Source organism: Pelobates fuscus, chromosome 1, assembly GCF_036172605.1.
Source record: "Pelobates fuscus isolate aPelFus1 chromosome 1, aPelFus1.pri, whole genome shotgun sequence".
NCBI classification, from domain to species: domain Eukaryota; kingdom Metazoa; phylum Chordata; class Amphibia; order Anura; family Pelobatidae; genus Pelobates; species Pelobates fuscus.
The window spans coordinates 207,393,705-207,413,504 of record NC_086317.1 but is presented as its reverse complement, the minus strand read 5'-3'; the positions used below and the strand labels follow the sequence as shown (position 1 = coordinate 207,413,504).

Genomic DNA, 19,800 nt, shown 5'->3' with positions numbered 1-19,800 from the left:
CGTACCTACCGTCAGGGACAGTTCGGACACTCCATAGCGATTGCTACTAGACAGACTATAAGCTAATTCTGATGACCTATATGGTCAATCGCTACACCTAACCTATGGACCAATGCTATTGTTTTTGACCGACGCCTTCCATTTGTCCTTTGTCCCTTTCATTTGTCCCTTGTCCATGTTCTTCATCTCTTGCTGGCATTAATGTGTTTGCTGGACCATATTGAACCTTAAACTCTCTATTTGTTTATTCCTCGCATATAATGGCACAGAGATATACATGCTTATAACTCTAATAAAATATAAATAAAAAATAAATAAAAAAAACTGCTGATCTGGAAGCATAGCTGACTGGGTGAATTTTTCCAGTTTGACTATTGTGGTCTTAAAGTTGAAATTCACTTTGAATATACATAGAGTTCCTGGCTTTCGTAAAGTGTGGTGTGTGTGTGTGTCATTTAAGGTGTATATCCATAGAAAACTGCCATCTAAGCTTTACCTAAAAAAATAATGATATTTACAAAATTTCTACTGAGAATCAGGTGTATTCAGAGATATACAAAAACAAAAAAACAACCTAGCCCAAACCTATGAAAAAGTACTCATAGCTCTAAACTGGAAATATCTTTAGATTGTGGGTTTGTTTGGGTATGGCAGTCTTTACCCACTCTTCCTTTATGTCATATGTGTTTCATTAGAATTAAATGTTTATGTTTACCAATTGTACAGAGCTGTGGAATATGTTGGTGTTATATAAAGAAGTGTAATTGGAATAATTAGGATAAATTGGACCCAATTAGGTTGTGCCTGGGCAAACTCCTTGTGCACATATATGGTTTACAATAGATCTAGTTATCAGCTCATATGCAATGTGAGCTAATACTATAAGTGAGGTTAATTCATTAAAATGTATCAGGAAAACTGGGGAGCAATGTGATTTAATAGAAATGATGTACTAGATGTTCTTAATGATCAGTCTTCGTAGAGTATTGATGAGTTTAAAGGATGTATTCCCCAGGAAATCATTTGTTCAAGAGGCAGGGGCATGTTTAATGTCTTAAGACACAGGTCTCTAGATATACAAGGTGCATTATTTAGGGATTATGATGGCAGACTGAAAAAAAAAAAAAAAAAAAGCCATGTGTTTCTACAGATCCCTGGGAAGCAAGTGGCCTAAAAATCAAGACTGGCATTACGTGGCATTTTCTAGATCTGAGGAAGAAAGAGTTCTAACAAGAAGGGTTCCTCTAATGCTAATCCGAGGGCTCTGAAAAGGCCTGCAAGAGCGCAAATATTACATATGAAACTCTCTTCCATACCACCCATCTCCAAACTCAGGAGATTGTTTTCCTGCAAATGCTGCTGTCATTTGTACAAAATGCTGGCTTTAATTTACCATGCCTACTTCGGATACATCATGCAGATCTTTTTATTATAGTATTCCGTGTTACCCTTCCCCCATTTCAATATATCCTGCTTTTATCTTTTCCAGATATCACCAGCTGATTTGTTATTGCAATCTCCATTCTCCCATCGCAGTCTCCCATGATGGCAATCCATGGCACTGCACAGTGTTTTTGGGTTGCATTTCTCATGATGCTCAGCTGATGCCTAAAATGAAATGTAGTCCACAAACACCTGTAGTGCCAAAGACAACCATCACGGCACTAATATCCATTCTAAATATATGGAGCTTTTCAATCTTCTAAGAATGTTCTTCACAAAGCACCCTTTTTTAGATCATCATTTCAGTAAATAAAATATTGTTACTCAAGTTTGTAACAAACTCAAAGTACCGGTACATTAATACCTAGAGAAACTGACATTTAGGACTGACAAAAAGATCTGCAGGAATTATAATGTGTATATATACCGTCCACATACACAACCACGTTAAACGTCTCTCTATGTACATACATACACAAACACGGATATGGATTCCGCATTTAATCCTTAAATAAATATGCCTGAATTGTTCTTTCTCCTGAAAAATGTTACCTTAAAGTCCTGTTGTCTACATTTGGGTGTTAAAGCCAAAAATGCTTCAGCACTGATATTTGTGGGTGTGGGGGATGCCTAGTCTAATTTCTGCTCCTGTCGTCCTCCCCCCTCACCCCCACCTAACATCACCAATCCTCCATATTCTTGCTGATTTGCTGTGATGTTAAATGGACATTTCCTTTGTCCAAGTCTTCTTAGATGCATTAGTATATCTCTCCAGCATGTATGCAGGAAAATATGCCCTCTCTGTTTAGGATCAGGAAACTAGGAAGCGTCTTTTAGTTCTGGGCTGTGAGAGGGCTGCTGGGGTAACTCTGTTGATGGAGACTGAAGGTCTGGTCCTCTGTCTAGAAAGGAAGTAAAAAGGATGATTACACTTGGAATGACACCACTTTTTATTGGTTAACTTATGACTGAAAAGAACTCCCCCCCCCCCCCCCCAAAACAAACAAACAAACAAACTAAAAAAAAAAAAACTTATCAGGAAGAGATTACACATCATTTTTCAGTCTGAATGCTGCGCCTGTACAGAACCTTATGCTGCTTGATGTTGCCTCATTTTGCCATCATTATTGGCACGGCTTGATGCACACATATGGATCCTCATGAGTGGTCACGTGATTCTTGGTGCACAGAAACCAATAGGAATAAACTTCTGGGTTTATTTTATCCCTTTTGCCCATAGCCAAGTTCCCTGTTGTGGTTCTCCTTGACCCAATAGCACGTTCCTTCCAAATTTGTAAAAAAAAATATATATATATATTTTTTTTTAAATGACATTGACCTTTGCTTGTTATTCTACGGACTCTAACTTATCTATTCTAGACTCTTCTTGTGCATATTTTCTCCAATCCTTAATTTGCATTCTGACTATGGGTATCTTCATTTTTAATAGTTAAACAGAGAAAAATGGGTATTACAATTTTGTATTTTTTTTTTTAAATGATAAGATTGGTTAATGATTTTCATCCCTAGAAGCAAACTGTACATGAACGACTTGGGGTCTATTCATTAAAAGTCACAAGGCAAAACTGAACACATTCGGTTAAACTAGCCAGACTGTTAAAGCTGAATACCATTAGCATGCTAAACTATACAGCTAGTAATAAAAAGCTAATTTGGTTATTTCAAGCAAATTTGCCTTTCCATTCTGCTTCCATTTGCTTGTCTGCTGAAATTGGTCACAACTCCATATAAGCTTATTCTAATACTGTATATGCAGTCATATATTGTATCTCTATATTACAATTCCCTTAAAACAGAAAGGGGAATACGGCCTGAATGCTAGCCTAACCTACCCAAATCCCTCCTCTCAACACACTATAGCTATACCCCACTTTTAAGTACACAATGGGACCAGAGCATGTATGTAAAACGAAAATGTACTTAAAGTGAAGCAATACCTTTTTTTCACTTCCCAATTGCATGTACTGCATTGCAATAGTAATTTACAGGCATAACTGATACTGCAACTGCAGATTTCCAGTGATTTTATTTCCAGTGATTTATTTAGTGATTTCCAGTGGACTTTTATTCAGTTAAAACAAAACAGTAAAAAAAATCTCATTCCAGATTGTGCCATTTATCTTTAATGTTTTACTCATCTGACAACCTTAAACTGGGAGGAAAAGTAAAATAAACCTGCCCACTGGGCCATTGTCTGCCAATACAGTGCCAATTTGTATTTGTTAGCAGCTTAGTTGCACACTTTGTTTAGAAACACCTCTTCATCACTTTAATAATTTATGGTTTAACTTTGAATCCTCAGAATTCTGGCTAATGCAGAATATATATATATATATATATATATATATATATATATATATATATATATATATATATATATATATATTCAGCTAGGAGTAGGAATTATACATTTGAGATGATGAACCTGTGCCATTGCAGAAGGTGTGAAAAGTTCTTGCCCCAATGACACTGAACTGAGCTGCTCCGGGCGAGACTAGAACCTTCCATTTACTGTTCACTCGCAAACAGAAGAGGCGCGGGTATGTTTGTACCCGCGAGGCACCTTTAAGTACACTTGCGTGTATGTCTGTACTCGTGAGTGTATGTAAAGCTGGGTATGCCTGTACTCTTACCTTTGCATCTTCTATTTTTGTAGGGATCATGGCTTGCCATTTGGTTGAAATTTAGTGGATCTGTTTTCAAATCTCACAGCAACGTTGACACATTTAAGCTAAAAGCAAGGATCAGTATAGCACAATATTGGGTCATTTCAAGTGAAAATCAAATAAAATCAAGTGAAAAAGAGAGGAATTTTATCAATCAAATTAAAGAAAGTAACAAATTCATGCCATTGTACAGAACACTGGTGAGACCTCACTTGGAGTATTGTACGCAGTACTGGAGACCGTATCTTCAGAAGGATATTGATACCTTAGAGAGAGTTCAGAGAAGGGCTACTAAACTGGTTCATGGATTGCAGGATAAAACTTACAAGAAAAGGTTAAAGGAATTTAACATGTATAGCTTGGAGGAAAGACGGGGGGGGATATGATAGAAACATTTAAATACATAAAGGGAATCAACACAGTAAAGGAGAAGACTATATTTCTAAGAAGAAAAACTACCACAACAAAAGGACTAGTCTTAAATTATTTCTAAACCGTTGCCCCATTAATGTAAGAAAGTATAACTTTATAGAGAGGGTAGTGGATGCATGGAATAGCCTTCCAGCTGAAGTGGTATAGGTTAACACAATGATGGAGTTTAAGCATAAGGCTATCCTAACTATAAGATAAGGCCAGGGACTAATTAAAGTATTTAGAAAATTGGGCAGACTAGATGGGCCGAATGGTTCTCATCTGCCATCAAATTCTATGTTTCTACTTCTAGAATGTTGACTGTGACAATCACATATGTATCTTCATTATTTTCACATGCTGCATGTGGCTCTGTCAGTACACTATGTAGCAGATGGTTCCTTGCAGCCAGGGATTTCATATAATTTGCACAAATCCTAACTGTTCAGAGAAATCTCAATCCATAAAGTTAAAGGTAAATAGAGTTTGTGTTTTACAACAAGCAGTAGAAAATCGTGATACAGACATGTGAGTGCCATGTTTATTTACCTGTATTTAAAGACATTTCTGCTAGTTTGAGTGGGAGGTCAGAGGGTGTGACCCCTGCTGGTGACCCTAGTATGTCAGGCAATGCGTTTCTACGTCCAGTCCGAGCAGATGAAGCAAAATCTAGTACAGGTTCTACCTCTGTCATATTTACCTGTGAAAACAAATAGAACAAATAAGGAGACAAAGTCCTTTGGTAATAACCATAAAAACAACAACAACAACCACCACCTTTGATGGATAACTCCAACAAGAGCGAAAGCAAACTTTGCACTGGCAGAAGGGAGCCTATGTATTTTTCTTGAAAACTTAAATCCAGTTGTTTTGATCATGGCCTGTTTGATCAAACTCTTTTTAGTGTGGTTTGTCTGCAATTAAAGGGACACTATAGTCGCCTGAACAACTTCAGCTTAATGAGGTTGTTCAGCTGAGAACTATAGCCCCCTGCAGCCTCTCTCTAAGAAAATACAGTGTTTACATTGAAAGCTTGGAACACCACTACTTGCAGTCACTCAGACTGCCACCAGAGGCTGTCAGCAGCGCGTGGGAGTCGGCTCGAGCCGACAGGCTTAAGGCAGGAGGAGGCAGAGATCTCCTGACTTCAAACTGTAAGTACACTTATTTTAAAAATTTAGAGTGAGTGTGAGAGAGATAGTGAGTGTGAGACAGTGAGTGTGTGAGAGAGACAGTGAGTCTGAGTGTGGGCGGATGGCTGAGTGTGGGTTGGTGCCCGAGTGTGGGCGAGTGACTAAGTGTGAGAGAGAAATAGATAGAAATAGATACATAGAAAAAATAGATCGAAAAAGATAGAGATAGATGGAGTGTGTGTATGTTTTTAACAATATTTATTTAAAATGTGTGTGTATACAAACACTATATATAGATATTTCTCTATATATAGTGTTTGTATACTTACTTTGGGTTAGGAGGGTTGCCGTAGGAGGGGGCGGGCATAAACAGCAAGCTGAGCTGTCAGCTCAGCTCGCGAATGCGCATATGCGCAATAGAGCGTTGAGTATTTTCATAGAGCGGCATTCAATGCCGCTTTATGAAGAACCTGATATGTGCGCATGCGCGGTTTCACGCTGCACCAGAGAGCTGATTGGGCCCTGCGATTTCGGCATTTTGCCAAAAAAGGGGGCGTGGCCTTGCGGGGAACTTGGCACTGGAACATAGGCAAGTTTTATTAATAAAAGGCAAATAGTTACCAAAAAAGCGCGCTAAACTGATCTGTAATTATAGAATGACAAAGAATACTGCAGACCATCTAAACCAAATCAAAATATGTATAGGGGGATATGGGGGAAAAAAAACTCAAATTTACCAGAGCCCTATCACCCCTGAATCTGGGTTTTAAAATGCCCAGAGCCAGGGGTGATAGGGCTCTGGTAAATGTGAGTTTTTCCCCATATCCCCCTATACATATTTTGATTTGGTTTAGATGGTCTGCACTATTCTTTGTCATTCTATAATTACAGATCAGTTTAGCGCGCTTTTTTGGTAACTATTTACAGATTTACAGATCAGTTTAGTCAGGGGTCAAGTCCTGGGGAAAAAAGTGTGGGAACTCACCCAAGATTCCCGCCCCCCCCCCCCCTAAAAAAAATAAAAAATACAAATACACTCCTATGCATATAGTGCAGTGCAGGGGGTGTATAATGAATGTAGTGTGTTTGTAGTGAAAGCAGAGTATGCATAATAAATGTAGTGTGTTTGTAGTGAGTGCAGTGTGTATAATAAATGTAGTGTGTTTGTAGTGAGTGCAGTGTGTATAATAAATGTAGTGTGTTTGTAGTGAGTGCAGAGTGTGTATAATGAATGAAGTGTTTGTAGTGAGTGCCGAGTGTGTATTATGAATGCAGTGTTTGTAGTGAGTGCAGAGTGTGTATAATGAATGCAGTGTGTTTGTAGTGAGTGCAGTGTGTATAATAAATGTAGTGTGTTTGTAGTGAGTGCAGTGTGTATAATAAATGTAGTGTGTTTGTAGTGAGTGCAGAGTGTGTATAATGAATGAAGTGTTTGTAGTGAGTGCAGAGTGTGTATAATGAATGCAGTGTTTGTAGTGAGTGCAGAGTGTGTATAATGAATGCAGTGTGTTTGTAGTGAGTGCAGAGTGTGTATAATGAATGCAGTGTGTTTGTAGTGAGTGCAGAGTGTGTATAATGAATGCAGTGTGTTTGTAGTGAGTGCAGATTGTGTATAATGAATGTAGTGTGTTTGTAGTGAGTGCAGAGTGTGTATAATGAATGTAGACTATTTGTAGTGAGTGCAGTGTGTATAATAAATGTAGTGTGTTTGTAGTGAGTGCAGAATGTGTATAATGAATGTAGTGTGTGTAGTGAGTGCAGTGTGTATAATAAATGTAGTGTGTTTGTAGTGAGTGCAGAGTGTGTATAATGAATGTAGTGTTTTTGTAGTGAGTGCAGAGTGTGTATAATGAATGTAGTCTATTTGTAGTGAGTGCAGTGTGTATAATAAATGTAGTGTGTTTGTAGTGAGTGCAGAATGTGTATAATGAATGTAGTGTGTGTAGTGAGTGCAGTGTGTATAATACATGTAGTGTGTTTGTAGTGAGTGCAGAATGTGTATAATGAATGTAGTGTGTGTAGTGAGTGCAGTGTGTATAATGAATGTAGTGTGTTTGTAGTGAGTGCAAAGTGTGTATAGTGAATGTAGTGTGTTTGTAGTGAGTGCAGAGTGTGTATAATGAATGTAGTGTGTTTGTAGTGAGTGCAGAGTGTGTATAATGAATGTAGTTTGTAGTGAGTGCAGAGTGTGTATAATGAATGCAGTGTATTTGTAGTGAGTGCAGAGGGTGTATAATGAGTGCAGTGTAGGTAGTGTGAGTGTGTTTGTAGTGAGTTCAGAGTGTGTATAGTGAGTGCAGAGTGTGTATAATGAATGCAGAGTGTGTATAGTGAATGTAGTGTGTGTATAGTGAATGTAGTGTGTTTGTCGTAAGTGCATAGTGTGTATAATGAATGTAGTGTGTTTGTAGTAAGTGCAGATTGTGTATAATGAATGCAGTGTGTGCTGGATGGTGTGTGTTGGATGGTGTGTGTGTGTGTGCTGGATGGTGTGTGTGTGTGTTGGATTATGTGTGTGTGTGTTGGATGGTGTGTGTGTGTGTTGGATGGTGTGTGTGTGTGTGTGTGTGTTGGATGGTGTGTGTGTGTGTGTGTTGGATGGCGTTTGTGTTGGATGATTGTGTGTGTGATGATGTGTGTGTGTGTGTGGGATGATTGTGTGTGTTGGATGATGTGTGTGTGTGTGTGTGCTGGATGATGTGTGTGTGTGTGTGTGTGTGCTGGATGATGTGTGTGTGTGTGTGTGTGCTGGATGATGTGTGTGTGTGTGTGTGTGCTGGATGATGTGTGTGTGTGTGTGTGTGCTGGATGATGTGTGTGTGTGTGTGTGTGTGTGCTGGATGATGTGTGTGTGTGTGTGTGTGTGTGCTGGATGATGTGTGTGTGTGTGTGTGCTGGATGATGTGTGTGTGTGTGTGTGCTGGATGATGTGTGTGTGTGCTGGATGATGTGTGTGTGCTGGATGATGTGTGTGTGCTGGATGATGTGTGTTGGTTTGTGTGCAGGATGATTGGGGAGAAGCATTTTTTTTTTAATTCATGTATGTGTGTATATGTTTTTAGTTTATTCCCCCCTCCCTGCTTCTTACCTTGTCAGGGAGGGGGGAGATCGCCTGGTGGTCCGGTGGAGGAAGCCAGCCGCTGCACACAGGGACCATTACACGCAGTGTTCCCTCTCCGGCTCTAACTCTCGCGAGACTCGCCTGTGCGGAGCGTTGCCATGGTAACCCATGGCAACGCTCTGACAGCCGCGGGTCTCGCGAGAGTTAGAGCCGGAGAGGGAACACAGCGTGTGATGGGCCCTGTGTGCAGGTAGCAGGGCAGGTCCTGCAGGACTGGGAACGGCGTTCCTGCTTTGGAAAAAGTGCAGGAACGCCGTTCCCATGCGTTCCTGCAGGACTCGAGCCCTGAGTTTAGTGCGCTTTCTTGGTAACTATTTGTCTATATTCTGTGTATACTTCTGTATCACTGGTATTGAGTGCTGCCATACTGTATTTTTATATCCTATAGCGCTGACACACTGTTGGTCTCTTATTAATAAAAGGGCTCGGATTTATTTTTTATTAGGGGGAAGTTCATAATAAAGCAAGAAAGAAGGCTGGGGGACCTGTCTTTCTTGCTTTTATATGTTGACTATAGTGATCCTTTAATGAAGGCAATGGTCGGTCATGCAGAGGCATTTAGAACCAGGGGGCACGCTGAAAGAGATGATTTGAGTCATGTAAGGCCACAAGTGGATGGATTTAAGAGTGGATTATTCCCCACTTTTAACCTCTTATAGTTATAGTCCATACTGTCATGACAATGACAGATCCTACTCCAAAATAAAATGTTCCACAATGTAACGAGCAGAGGCCTGTAAAATGCTGACAGAGCAGTACATTTCATGCTGGAATAAGGTCTTTAGTACCACATCCTAATCATGGCAGAGTTTAACAATGATCTATTTAAAGAACACTCAGCTATAACAGGGGAAAGACGTGTCCAAGAGCTGTCGCTACCTTCTACAGTGCACTGCGGAAATTGTTTTTGGAAATCTCATTATAGTTTGAAAATGACCACAGACCATGAAGAATGCATCAATGAAAACATACATTTGAAGTAATTTTTGGCATTACCATTAATTTACTATTTGCTGACTAGCTGTCAGGATTACTAGTTGATCCAGCACACATAATTATATCACACCTAGGACTAAGGATAACGTTTAACCGGACCTTAGAATGGCCGGACTTAACATATCCAAGAATAGTCAGAATACTTGCCGAGGTCAGGGATAGAGAGAGAAGGAGACACAATGATGAGGGAAAGCCAAAAGTCAAGGATACCAGAAATCAGGGAAGTCTAAACGAAGCCAAAGTCAGAAACCAGAATAATAAGCTAAGGAACACACTCTCTGATAACCAGCAAAGGGAAACCACGACAGGGCACTGATCAAAAGGCAATTTGGGTTTAAATAACCCTCCTAAAGCTGTAATTGGCTGTATGTGGCCTCTGACCCCAAAACGTGCGTGCACGTCTATGACGTGACGTCTCACCCACTTAAGCGCCATCTTTAATGTGGGCAAAAGCTTTTTCCCCATTAAAATCAGAACCACAACGGCCACTGTCTCCACAAACGCCGCACACGGTGGGGACCGGGACGGAAGGAGTAGTGGTCTGCTGCGAGCAAGGTAAGTATGTATTATTTCAGTCAGCGTGATTGCGGCACTAGCTTATTATCATCATCATCATCATGTGTGAATATCATTTGCTCCCCAAATCTTTAAACACACGTTAATTTTATTTTTATGCTTGTTTTATTGTCACTTTAAAAACAGGTACAAGAAATATGCTAGTTAACAGTGTATTGTCACAAGCATTTAAAAAAAGTAAACCATTAACACTAACAAGGAAATATTGCAAAATATTTGTGCATATGAATGTCAGAATAACCAAGACACTGATTAATTCACAAGAGTTCCCTTTTTTTGTTGCAAGACACCCAGCAACATGGCAGATGATATCGATTTCACCACTGGAGATGCTGGAGCTTCCACCACTTTCCCCATGCAGTGCTCTGCCCTGCGCAAGAACGGCTTTGTGGTTCTGAAGGGACGTCCTTGTAAAATTGTTGAAATGTCTACTTCTAAGACCGGCAAACATGGTCATGCCAAGGTTCACCTTGTTGGTATTGATATTTTCAGTGGTAAGAAGTATGAAGATATTTGTCCATCTACCCACAACATGGATGTTCCAAATATTAAAAGAAGTGATTATCAACTGATTGGGATCAACGACAAATACCTTTCCCTTCTGACTGACAGTGGTGATGTTCGTGATGATCTTAAGCTGCCAGATGGTGATTTGGGAAAAGAAATAGAAACTAGATTTGAAGGTGGAGAAGAGATTATGATCTCCGTCTTGTGTGCTATGAATGAGGAGTGTGCCGTTGCCATCAAGGCCATGACCAAATAAACATATTCCCAGGCTCGAGCAAAGTGCTCAGGTCAAGATAAACAGATCTTAAATTTGGTTCTGATTGTCACCAAAGCATATGGCCTTTTCAAAACCTCATTATTTTTTTTTCAATTGTTTTCATGTGTTTGCTCGAAGCGGAAATGGGCTATGCAGGTTAACTGGCTATTTTCCAAATCACTGCAGTTAGATTCAGTTTGAATGCTTTAGGTGTTGATATCCTTGCAGGTGTTCATTTTGAAGGTCCATCTGAACTGACGGCATTAGTTTTGTTGCATCAAATCTGCTCCAGATGCATAGTTTAAATCAAGTGTTGATGAAAAATACTGGTTACATACACCTAGGATAAAAGGACAGTTGACTGGGCAGTGTGATTTTTAAAGTACCCCTTAGTATATCTTAGAACAAAATGATACCTAGAACTCTAAAACTAAAAAATAAAGTTTTAAGCCTTATGCATGTTATGTCTGGAGTACAAAGTTCACAGCTTGGACTGAGTAACTTAAGTGATTTAGAAATGCCAGTTTGTTTGCAACTTCCCTGTCCCATCATTATAAAACAAATTTAAAAGTCCTGATGGCCATGTGCAAACAAAATTGTATTACCTCTGTACTCTCCTATGCCAACATATTGGCTTGCATTTTGTAACCTTATAAACTGGTGTCAAAGCCTGCCTAAAGTTTAGACAGGCACTCTGTATGTTGTATGATTTACATAGTGGGCATACACGGCACAAATGAGGGTTAGAGTTGTTAACGCTACAGATTTTCACTTGAGGCCTTTGTCATCAGACTGAAAAAAAAATAAAAATAGAAAAATGCAGTTCAGTTGCTTTTTTCCTTGTATTTATCTTGAAATATTAAACTGAGTAAAGACCTACCTGGGAATCGGTTTGCAGTGCTTCCAGTGTGAATTTTTATTTTGTGGATTCTACCTTTTGTGACAATGTGGACAATGATCATGCAATCGTCGAGTACTTTTATCAAAGCTGTCAAATCCCTCTTATGTATTTAACTGTGTTAATACATCTAAGGTACCTTTTTAAAGCTGGTATGGTAACAGTTCTGGATTTAATCTCCAATTACCTCGCCCACCAACCTTGGCGGAACACTCTTCCCTCACATGCATTCTGGGAAGTAAGATCTTCATAGTTTGTGCAGCACAACATTTCTGTGTAATATTGACGTATAACATCTCCTCTCTTGTGCCTACTTACTTTAAGCACCTGCCCTACAACTGAACATCTTTCTGATGTCTTTAAAGCTAGATGTGGCTTAAATTGGATAATTTGCGTACACTTCTTACCGCTACGTAGAAATCCCACAAATTTTTTCATGTACTTTGTGTGAACTTTTAAGTGTTTAATTTGGTCAGTTTGTGTATTTCATCTTGAAGGACACCTAGTGCAGGAATGCTGGTTACTGTAATCTTTTGACTTCCTTGAAAGGTTTAGGAAAATTGTAAATGTGCTGACTAACACTGGCTTCTATTCTCTGCATGCATTCAGAATATGCAGTCTAAAGTGACACTAAACAAATGTTTCTACTCATCTGTCACTTCTTAATGAAAACCTGAATATTCACCCAACTGAGTACACATTAGTGAATGGTTCGTTTTTGACCCATTGGTGATCTTTAAGGGCTAGAGTTTGGTTACTGCTCTAAAATGCACTGCCATTCTATTATTCACTCAATGTGTTCTTTCAAAAAGAAACCGCTTAAGTCTCTCTAAACTGTCAACTTGTGTGAAAACATGGAGTTACTTAGAAACTGGTTAAAAAAAAAAAAAAAAAAAAATTCTTTACTCATTATGTCCTTATACTTTTTTCTTTTTGTGCATGGCCATCAATCTGTTGGCAACATTTTGGTTTCTAGTCTCCCGTTGTGATCTAGATGTCCTTGGTAATTTTGCAGAAAGTAATATGTATAGATCTACTCTGGGGGGGATGACCGTCCTTTGCACATAAGGATTGAAATGACCAACACGATTATAGCAGATGTGTTGTGTGACTTTAATTTGTGCTTTTCCCTCTTGCCCAGCTTCACTTAAGCATAGAACCTACAAACCACGTGAAAGTTGGTTTAAATGGCTAATTCTGTAACAGTTACAATGCTTATTTGATTGTTGAATACATTTCAGATTCAAGTTAAATGTTAAATTGCTCTTGCTAATGTATGTTACCTCTGTGGTCTACAGTTACTTTGCATCATAAAATGTACACTTGTTTTGTAAATACAAATTTAAAGTGGTAAAAAAAAAAAAAAAAAAAAAAAAATTCACAAGAGTTCAACTGAGCTGCTGAAGGTGTTTGAGTATATCCAAAGTCAATGCCCTCTGATCTTATTATTGCATACATAATAAAATCAACAAAATAGCCCAGTGAAAAAAACTTAAACCAAATACACATGAAAGCACACACAAGAGTACACAAAGTATTACCACCAATATTGGTACAACATGGCCTATAAGATCATAGTGTAGTACAGGGCTTGACAAATTTGTTTGGATTGTAGGAGCCAGATAAAAAAGTAAGCAGCCAGTTTTTTTTTTTTAGGGGGCACAGATTAATGTAGTTTTTCTGGTACCTATAGCCTATCCCTGTAGCCCTTTTAATGTAACCACTGCTTTTTCAGAAAAAAGGCAGCGTTTACATTTCTGCCTACTAAGACCTCCAGTGACAGTCACTCAAGCGGCCACTAGAGAGTCCTGTGTCAGTACTCTGCATGGAGGCGCTGGATGTTACCCATAGAGAACATAAGTAATATGCTCCCAATGCTTTCCTATAGGAAAGCATTGGCTTCGCTGAGATCATTAAGATCTCAGCTATGGAGGCGGGACAAGCAACAGCGAAACCAGCACGGTTTGGGGAAAAAGGTGAGTATACACACCAATCATGTGATTGGAGGAGGGCAGGTAACTAAACAGACACACACACACACACACATACAGACATATACAAACACACATATACACACACTTTCTCTAACACTCACACATTTATATTTTTAATTCTAATCCACCCAGACTCCCGACCATTGGGAGAGCTGAGTGCACTTTCCCTGGGGTCCAGTGGGGCTGCTATTCCTGGGTGCAAGGGAGCAGTGATCTTCCTACAGCTCCTCTCTCTGCTCCCTCAGACGGTCTGCAGTGATGCCGGAATGACGTCCTATTCCAGCACCCGGCATAATTACACAGCGCGAGGGAGCAAAGAGGTGCTGTAGGAAGATCACTGCTCCCTTGGGCGCTGGCCCAGCCTGCTGCCTCCAAGATAACCAGGGCGGCCATCTGCACAATCCCCAGGGCGGCTGCCTCTATGCTCTCCAGGCGACCGGCTACATACTCCCTGAGCCGGCCGCCTCCATACAGCCCAGGGCAGCTGGCTATAAAGCTGGCTGACCTGGGTTGTATGGAGGCGACCATTTTAGGAAACTATAACGCTCCCTGAGCCAGATGCCTCTATGCTCCCGTGGGCGGGCAGCAGGCCAACTTCATTGTTTGCCCAGCAGGCCACTTTAGGCGCCATGGCGACCTGTGATTTGTCGAGCCCTGGTATCGTATATCACACACACACACATATATATATATATATATACACATACATACATACATACATACATATACACACACACACACACGAAGCAAAGAGGTGTATGTGCAATGTTTCAGTTAGCCATTGGTATACTTGCAGGTCCCCAAAAGATTGGCATCACAGTGGGACACGCAGGTCCCTTGAATTGCAAACACATAAATTTTGCATCAAGATAATATAGCACCACAAATATCTCATGTGGTCTGAATTCTGTGCTGCATGTATAGTAGTAAGAGATAGGGCATCTAGCTATCCAATAGTACTAAATAAACAATTTAAACTATCAAGCATATCAAGGAGATAACTGGAATACCTTTTTTTATGCTATTCTATTGTTCTATTTTGTTCTGGGTATGGAGTTTTACAATGGTTGGCACACATGTTAAATGTATCTTCCATTTTTTTTCTTTAGGAAGGTATTCGGTTTAAAATGTAGGTAACACTAGGTATGCCCCTTCCATCTTGTCTTATACCCATTCAACACATTTGAAGAATTTAACAACATTTACAACGTTCTTTTTTCGGAGGTCGAATGTGGCAAGTACACCTGTTAGATGAAGAATATATTCTCGAACCTACCCCTACTACACTTGGTTTATTATAAACATATTATATAATTTATAACACATATATATTTAGTACCATTAAGCAGATTACCCTAAGAAATTGGCATAACCCACTTGATAAACCCAGAAAAAGAAATAAATGGCAGCTTCAAATGGAGAAACCACATACCCTACGCAACGACTTGTCAAATCTTACAAGTTTATTTATTCACTACTTTATTCTTTCTTCTATATATGAATAAAAGGTCTAAAGATTTACCATAATGCTCACTGCTCGCCATAGGCAGTTTCTAGGGAACAGCACAGTTAGAAATGTCTGAAATATCACAAACCACCATTTTTGGACATGCCTCATAATTTGTCTATACAAGGAAAACTTTGCAGTATTGTCGTCACCTCAGCATTCCCTGCTATCCACAACAATGTAATATTTCAAATCTTGCTACCTCTTATTAACCCTGTCAGCAAAGGGGGCCGCTCTCCAGAAACCACATCTGGTCACCCAGAGCCAATTGCACTCGCCACTCCCCTTTTGCAACCCTGACTAAGCCAGACTCCATCTTCGCAAAATTCTGGGCTACCTTAGAGGCAAGACACCAGTGTGACCAGGTAGAACTTCCACGCACCTCGGACCCACCAGCACCAACATCTCAGCAGCGGTCCATCGGGCACTCGAAACCTCCGGGCAATTCAACCGATCGGAGATCCTCTCTCCCTTTACAGCAGAAGCCGGGGGAGGAAAGCACCACCATTCCCCTGAGGCCCAAAGGGGCTAACACAAAGTCTGTAGCTGATGGGGGCCAAGTACAGAGGTCCAGAACTCTGACCCATCTGACCCTTCCTGGAAGCGACTACTGTAGCCGAGAGAAGTGGCGGCACCTGAATCCAGGCTTTTGCTTTGAGGCCCAACGCAACACTCACCGCCTCGAAGGGAATCTCTCCCCAGGCGCACACCTGTTTCCTCGCAGGTCAGGAATTGGCTGGAGATGCATGAGATCCGAGCAGGCGACCCTACCAGCCTGGGCTATATCCCGGTTTACCTACCATGTGGTGTACTCCTGTATTTTCCTTGGTTTAGTATACTCTCAATGTTATAGCCTACTCTCTATATAGCCTACTCGTTGAAAGCAATTGAGTTAACACTACTCCCGGGCTCTTAGCCCAACTCCCCTCTCATGACATAGCAGGTTAACATTAGCAGGCAGAGTTCCAGCCTTTATAATGTCTGATAACTCTATACTTTATTTCTATGACCAACCTTGCAGTTAGCCTGTAAAGTGCTGTTTCGTTTCAATCAACTGACGTCTCAGAATAAGTATAAGCATGCCTATCATGCTTCAGGCTATTATGCTTTATCTTATTTAGCCATGAACACCAGACCTGTCTATGAAGCCAGGCCCGTAGCTAGCGGGCAGGCAAACCAAGCAATTGCTTGGGGCCCTGAGCTGGCTCGGGGTCCCAAGCAGAGACGGTGATTCCTATAAGGCTGCAGCCGCCTGAGCGCTCTGTAAAGAGCCTCAGGAGGCTGCAGCACTACTCTCCTGTCACCTCCCCTTCCCTGTAGCGTGGCCGAGCTCCTCTTTCTCCTGGCTGTCAGTTTCCTGTTCCCGGCCGGACTGACAGGAAGTGCACACTGAGTGCTCACTTCCTTTCAGTCCGTCCGGGAACAGGAAACTGAATCTCCTGTACTGCGCGGTCCCCGGCCAGCCTGACAGCCAGGAGGAAGAGGAGCTCGGCCACACTACAGGGAAGGGGAGGTTACTGAGAAGAACATGGGGGGGGGGGGGTTGTAGTAAAAAGAACATAGGGAGGGAGGGGAGGAAGTAGAAAAACATAGGGAGGGGGAGAGGGGAGTAAAAAAAAACATAAGGAGGGGGAGAGGGGAGTAAAAAAAAAACATGGGGGGAGTAAAAAAACATGGGGAGGGGGTGTAAGAAGGACACAGGGAGGGGGAGTAAGAAGAACATAGGGAGGGGGAGGGGAGTAAGAGGAACATAGGGAGGGTGGGAGGGGAGTAAGAGGAACATAGGGAGGGTGGGAGGGGAGTAAGAGGAACATAGGGAGGGTGGGAGGGGAGTAAGAAGAACATAAGGAGGGGGGAGTAGTAAGAAGAGCATCGGGAGGTGGAGAGGGGAGTAAAAAAAACATGGGGGGAGTAAAAAAACATAGGGAGTAGAAAAAAAAACAAGGAGGGGAGAGGAGATGGATTAAGAAGGACACAGGGAGGGGAGGGGGGAGTAAGAAGGACACAGGGAGGGGAGGGGGAGTAAGAAGGACACAGGGAGGGGAGAGTAAGAAGGACACAGGGAGGGGGAGGGGGGAGTAAGAAGGACACGGAGGGGAGGGGGGGAGTAAGAAGGACACGGAGGGGAGGGGGGAGTAAGAAGGACACGGAGAGGGGAGGGGAGTAAGAAAACACAGGGAGAGGGGAGGGGAGTAAGAAGAACATAGGGAGGGGGAGGGGGGAGTAGTAAGAAGAACATAGGGAGGGGGAGAGGGGAGGGGAGTAAGAAGAACATAGGGAGGGGGAGGGGGGAGTAGTAAGAAGAACATAGGGAGGGGGAGGGGGGAGTAGTAAGAAGAACATAGGGAGGGGGAGGGGGGAGTAGTAAGAAGAACATGGGGAGGGGGAGGGGGGAGTAGTAAGAAGAACATAGGGAGGGGGAGGGGGGAGTAGTAAGAAGAACATAGGGAGGGGAGGGGGGAGTAGTAAGAAGAACATAGGGAGGGGGAGTAGTAAGAAGAACATAGGGAGGGGGAGTAGTAAGAAGAACATAGGGAGGGGGAGGAGTAAGAAGAACACAGGGAGGGGGAGGAATAAGAAGAACACAGGGAGGGGGAGGAATAAGAAGAACACAGGGAGGGGGAGGAATAAGAAGAACACAGGGAGGGGGAGGAATAAGAAGAACACAGGGAGAGGGGGTGAGGAGATGAGGAGATCACGGAGGGGGGAGGTGAGGAGAAGTGGAGATGAGGAGAACACAGGGAGGGGGGGGTGAAAAGAGACTGATAGGGGAGGGTAGGTGGAGAGGAAAGACCACTAAGGGGCAGGGCAGAGCTCTAAGGGACGGAATAGAGAGCTCTATAGGACAGGGGGCAGGACAGGGAGCTCTTTCACACTACGTGCACAGCAGTTTTAGATAATTTGCACGTTTGTGAGAACTGAAACATTTTAATGCGAGTGTGTATGTATGTATGTATGTATGTTGGATTTAGTTATTGTGCACTCCATGTCCATTTTGCTTGGGGCCCCCCAAATTCCTTCAAACGGCCCTGTATGAAGCCTATCTTTATTATGCTTGTTTTTATATTTTTAAAAAAAAAAAAATTGACCTCCATATGCCATGCAACAATATGTTTTTGAAGTGCTTTCTTCTGCGATTGTGGCAATGCAAGCATAATTGTCATCTCCTGCACAATAAAAATAAAAATAAAAAAATAATAAAAAATTAACATTGGATCAAATTTATGCCCACACTAAAAAAAAATAAAGCATGATCTGAGAAGTGTTAATGGTGCAACTTTATTTGAACAGTCTTGATAAAATGTATATAGCGGATGAAATGTCTGCCGGGGAAAAAAAACCAAAATGTTAGGAAGGATTTCACATATTCTGGCAGTAATTTCCACATCAATTTTATTTTATATCTCTTTTTGTATAAAATGTTCTGACCTGGTTTTACGTGGCAGGCCAGGTTATGTCCTCACCAAAACTTATGAGAAACAGGTGGACGTTAATGGATTCTTGCATTCGACTAGTGGCCCTACATGGATAAACAATATTCCATTTGGTCAATTCACGAGATTGCGCAGAAACTGTTCCCTCTTAAGAGAACTTTGAAGAGGAGTCCTTGGACCTATGTCAACGCTTTCTAGACAAGGATTACGACCCGAATATCATCTGCCGGGCCTACCATAAGGCTAGAGACCTCAACAGAAGCTCCTTAATTGATCTCCATTCTAAGGATGAGGCACCAGATTTACCATTGCCTTTATCAGCTAAACATATGAAGATTTTATCATTATTGGAAAATCATCCCCCCAAAAGATGTACATCTCGGGATAGTTTTAACATCAGTACTAGGGATGTTGTTCAGAATAAAGGTCCCATTTTTACTACTACCTTCAATAGGGCCTACAATCAGATCATTTCTATATTGCGCAAGCACTGGCCGATTCTCCGGATAGATCCCTCAAATTTAGTATTCCTGAATTACCTAGGGTGACTTTCCGGAAAAACAGAAATTTGAAGAACTTGCTAGCTCCCTCCAAATTTACGCTTATTGAATCTCCTAATAAGTCTATGTTACATGGAGTGGGGACTTTGTGTGGTGCGATACGGTGCCTTACGTGCAAATATATATGCCATTGAAAGTTGGAGTTTTGCTCATTGTAGAATATTGCATATTCTATGTTTCAATTAATTATATATAGATGTGTGGATTGACATAAGAAACAGATGGTCTAAGTCACATGGCTTTCTTTGTATGAGAACTCTGGAATGTGGATTTGTTT

The 19,800-nt window shown here is 41.3% G+C and overlaps 2 protein-coding genes across 2 annotated transcripts; one reads left to right on the top strand and one right to left on the bottom strand.

Moving 5' to 3' along the window:
* Positions 1–326: 326 nt before the first annotated feature.
* Positions 327–10,226, bottom strand: LOC134608858 (cAMP-dependent protein kinase inhibitor beta-like). The gene is made up of 3 exons (XM_063452090.1): positions 10,212–10,226; positions 5,091–5,241; positions 327–2,345 (listed from the first exon to the last, which is right to left on the bottom strand). The coding sequence occupies exons 1-3, from the start codon at positions 10,224–10,226 to the stop codon at positions 2,263–2,265; spliced, it is 249 nt and encodes an 82-aa protein (XP_063308160.1). The 3' UTR covers positions 327–2,262.
* Positions 10,227–10,643: 417 nt separating this feature from the next.
* Positions 10,644–12,021, top strand: LOC134610743 (eukaryotic translation initiation factor 5A-1). The gene has a single exon (XM_063453936.1). The coding sequence runs from the start codon at positions 10,666–10,668 to the stop codon at positions 11,128–11,130; it is 465 nt and encodes a 154-aa protein (XP_063310006.1). The 5' UTR covers positions 10,644–10,665; the 3' UTR covers positions 11,131–12,021.
* The last annotated feature ends 7,779 nt before the right edge of the window (positions 12,022–19,800 follow it).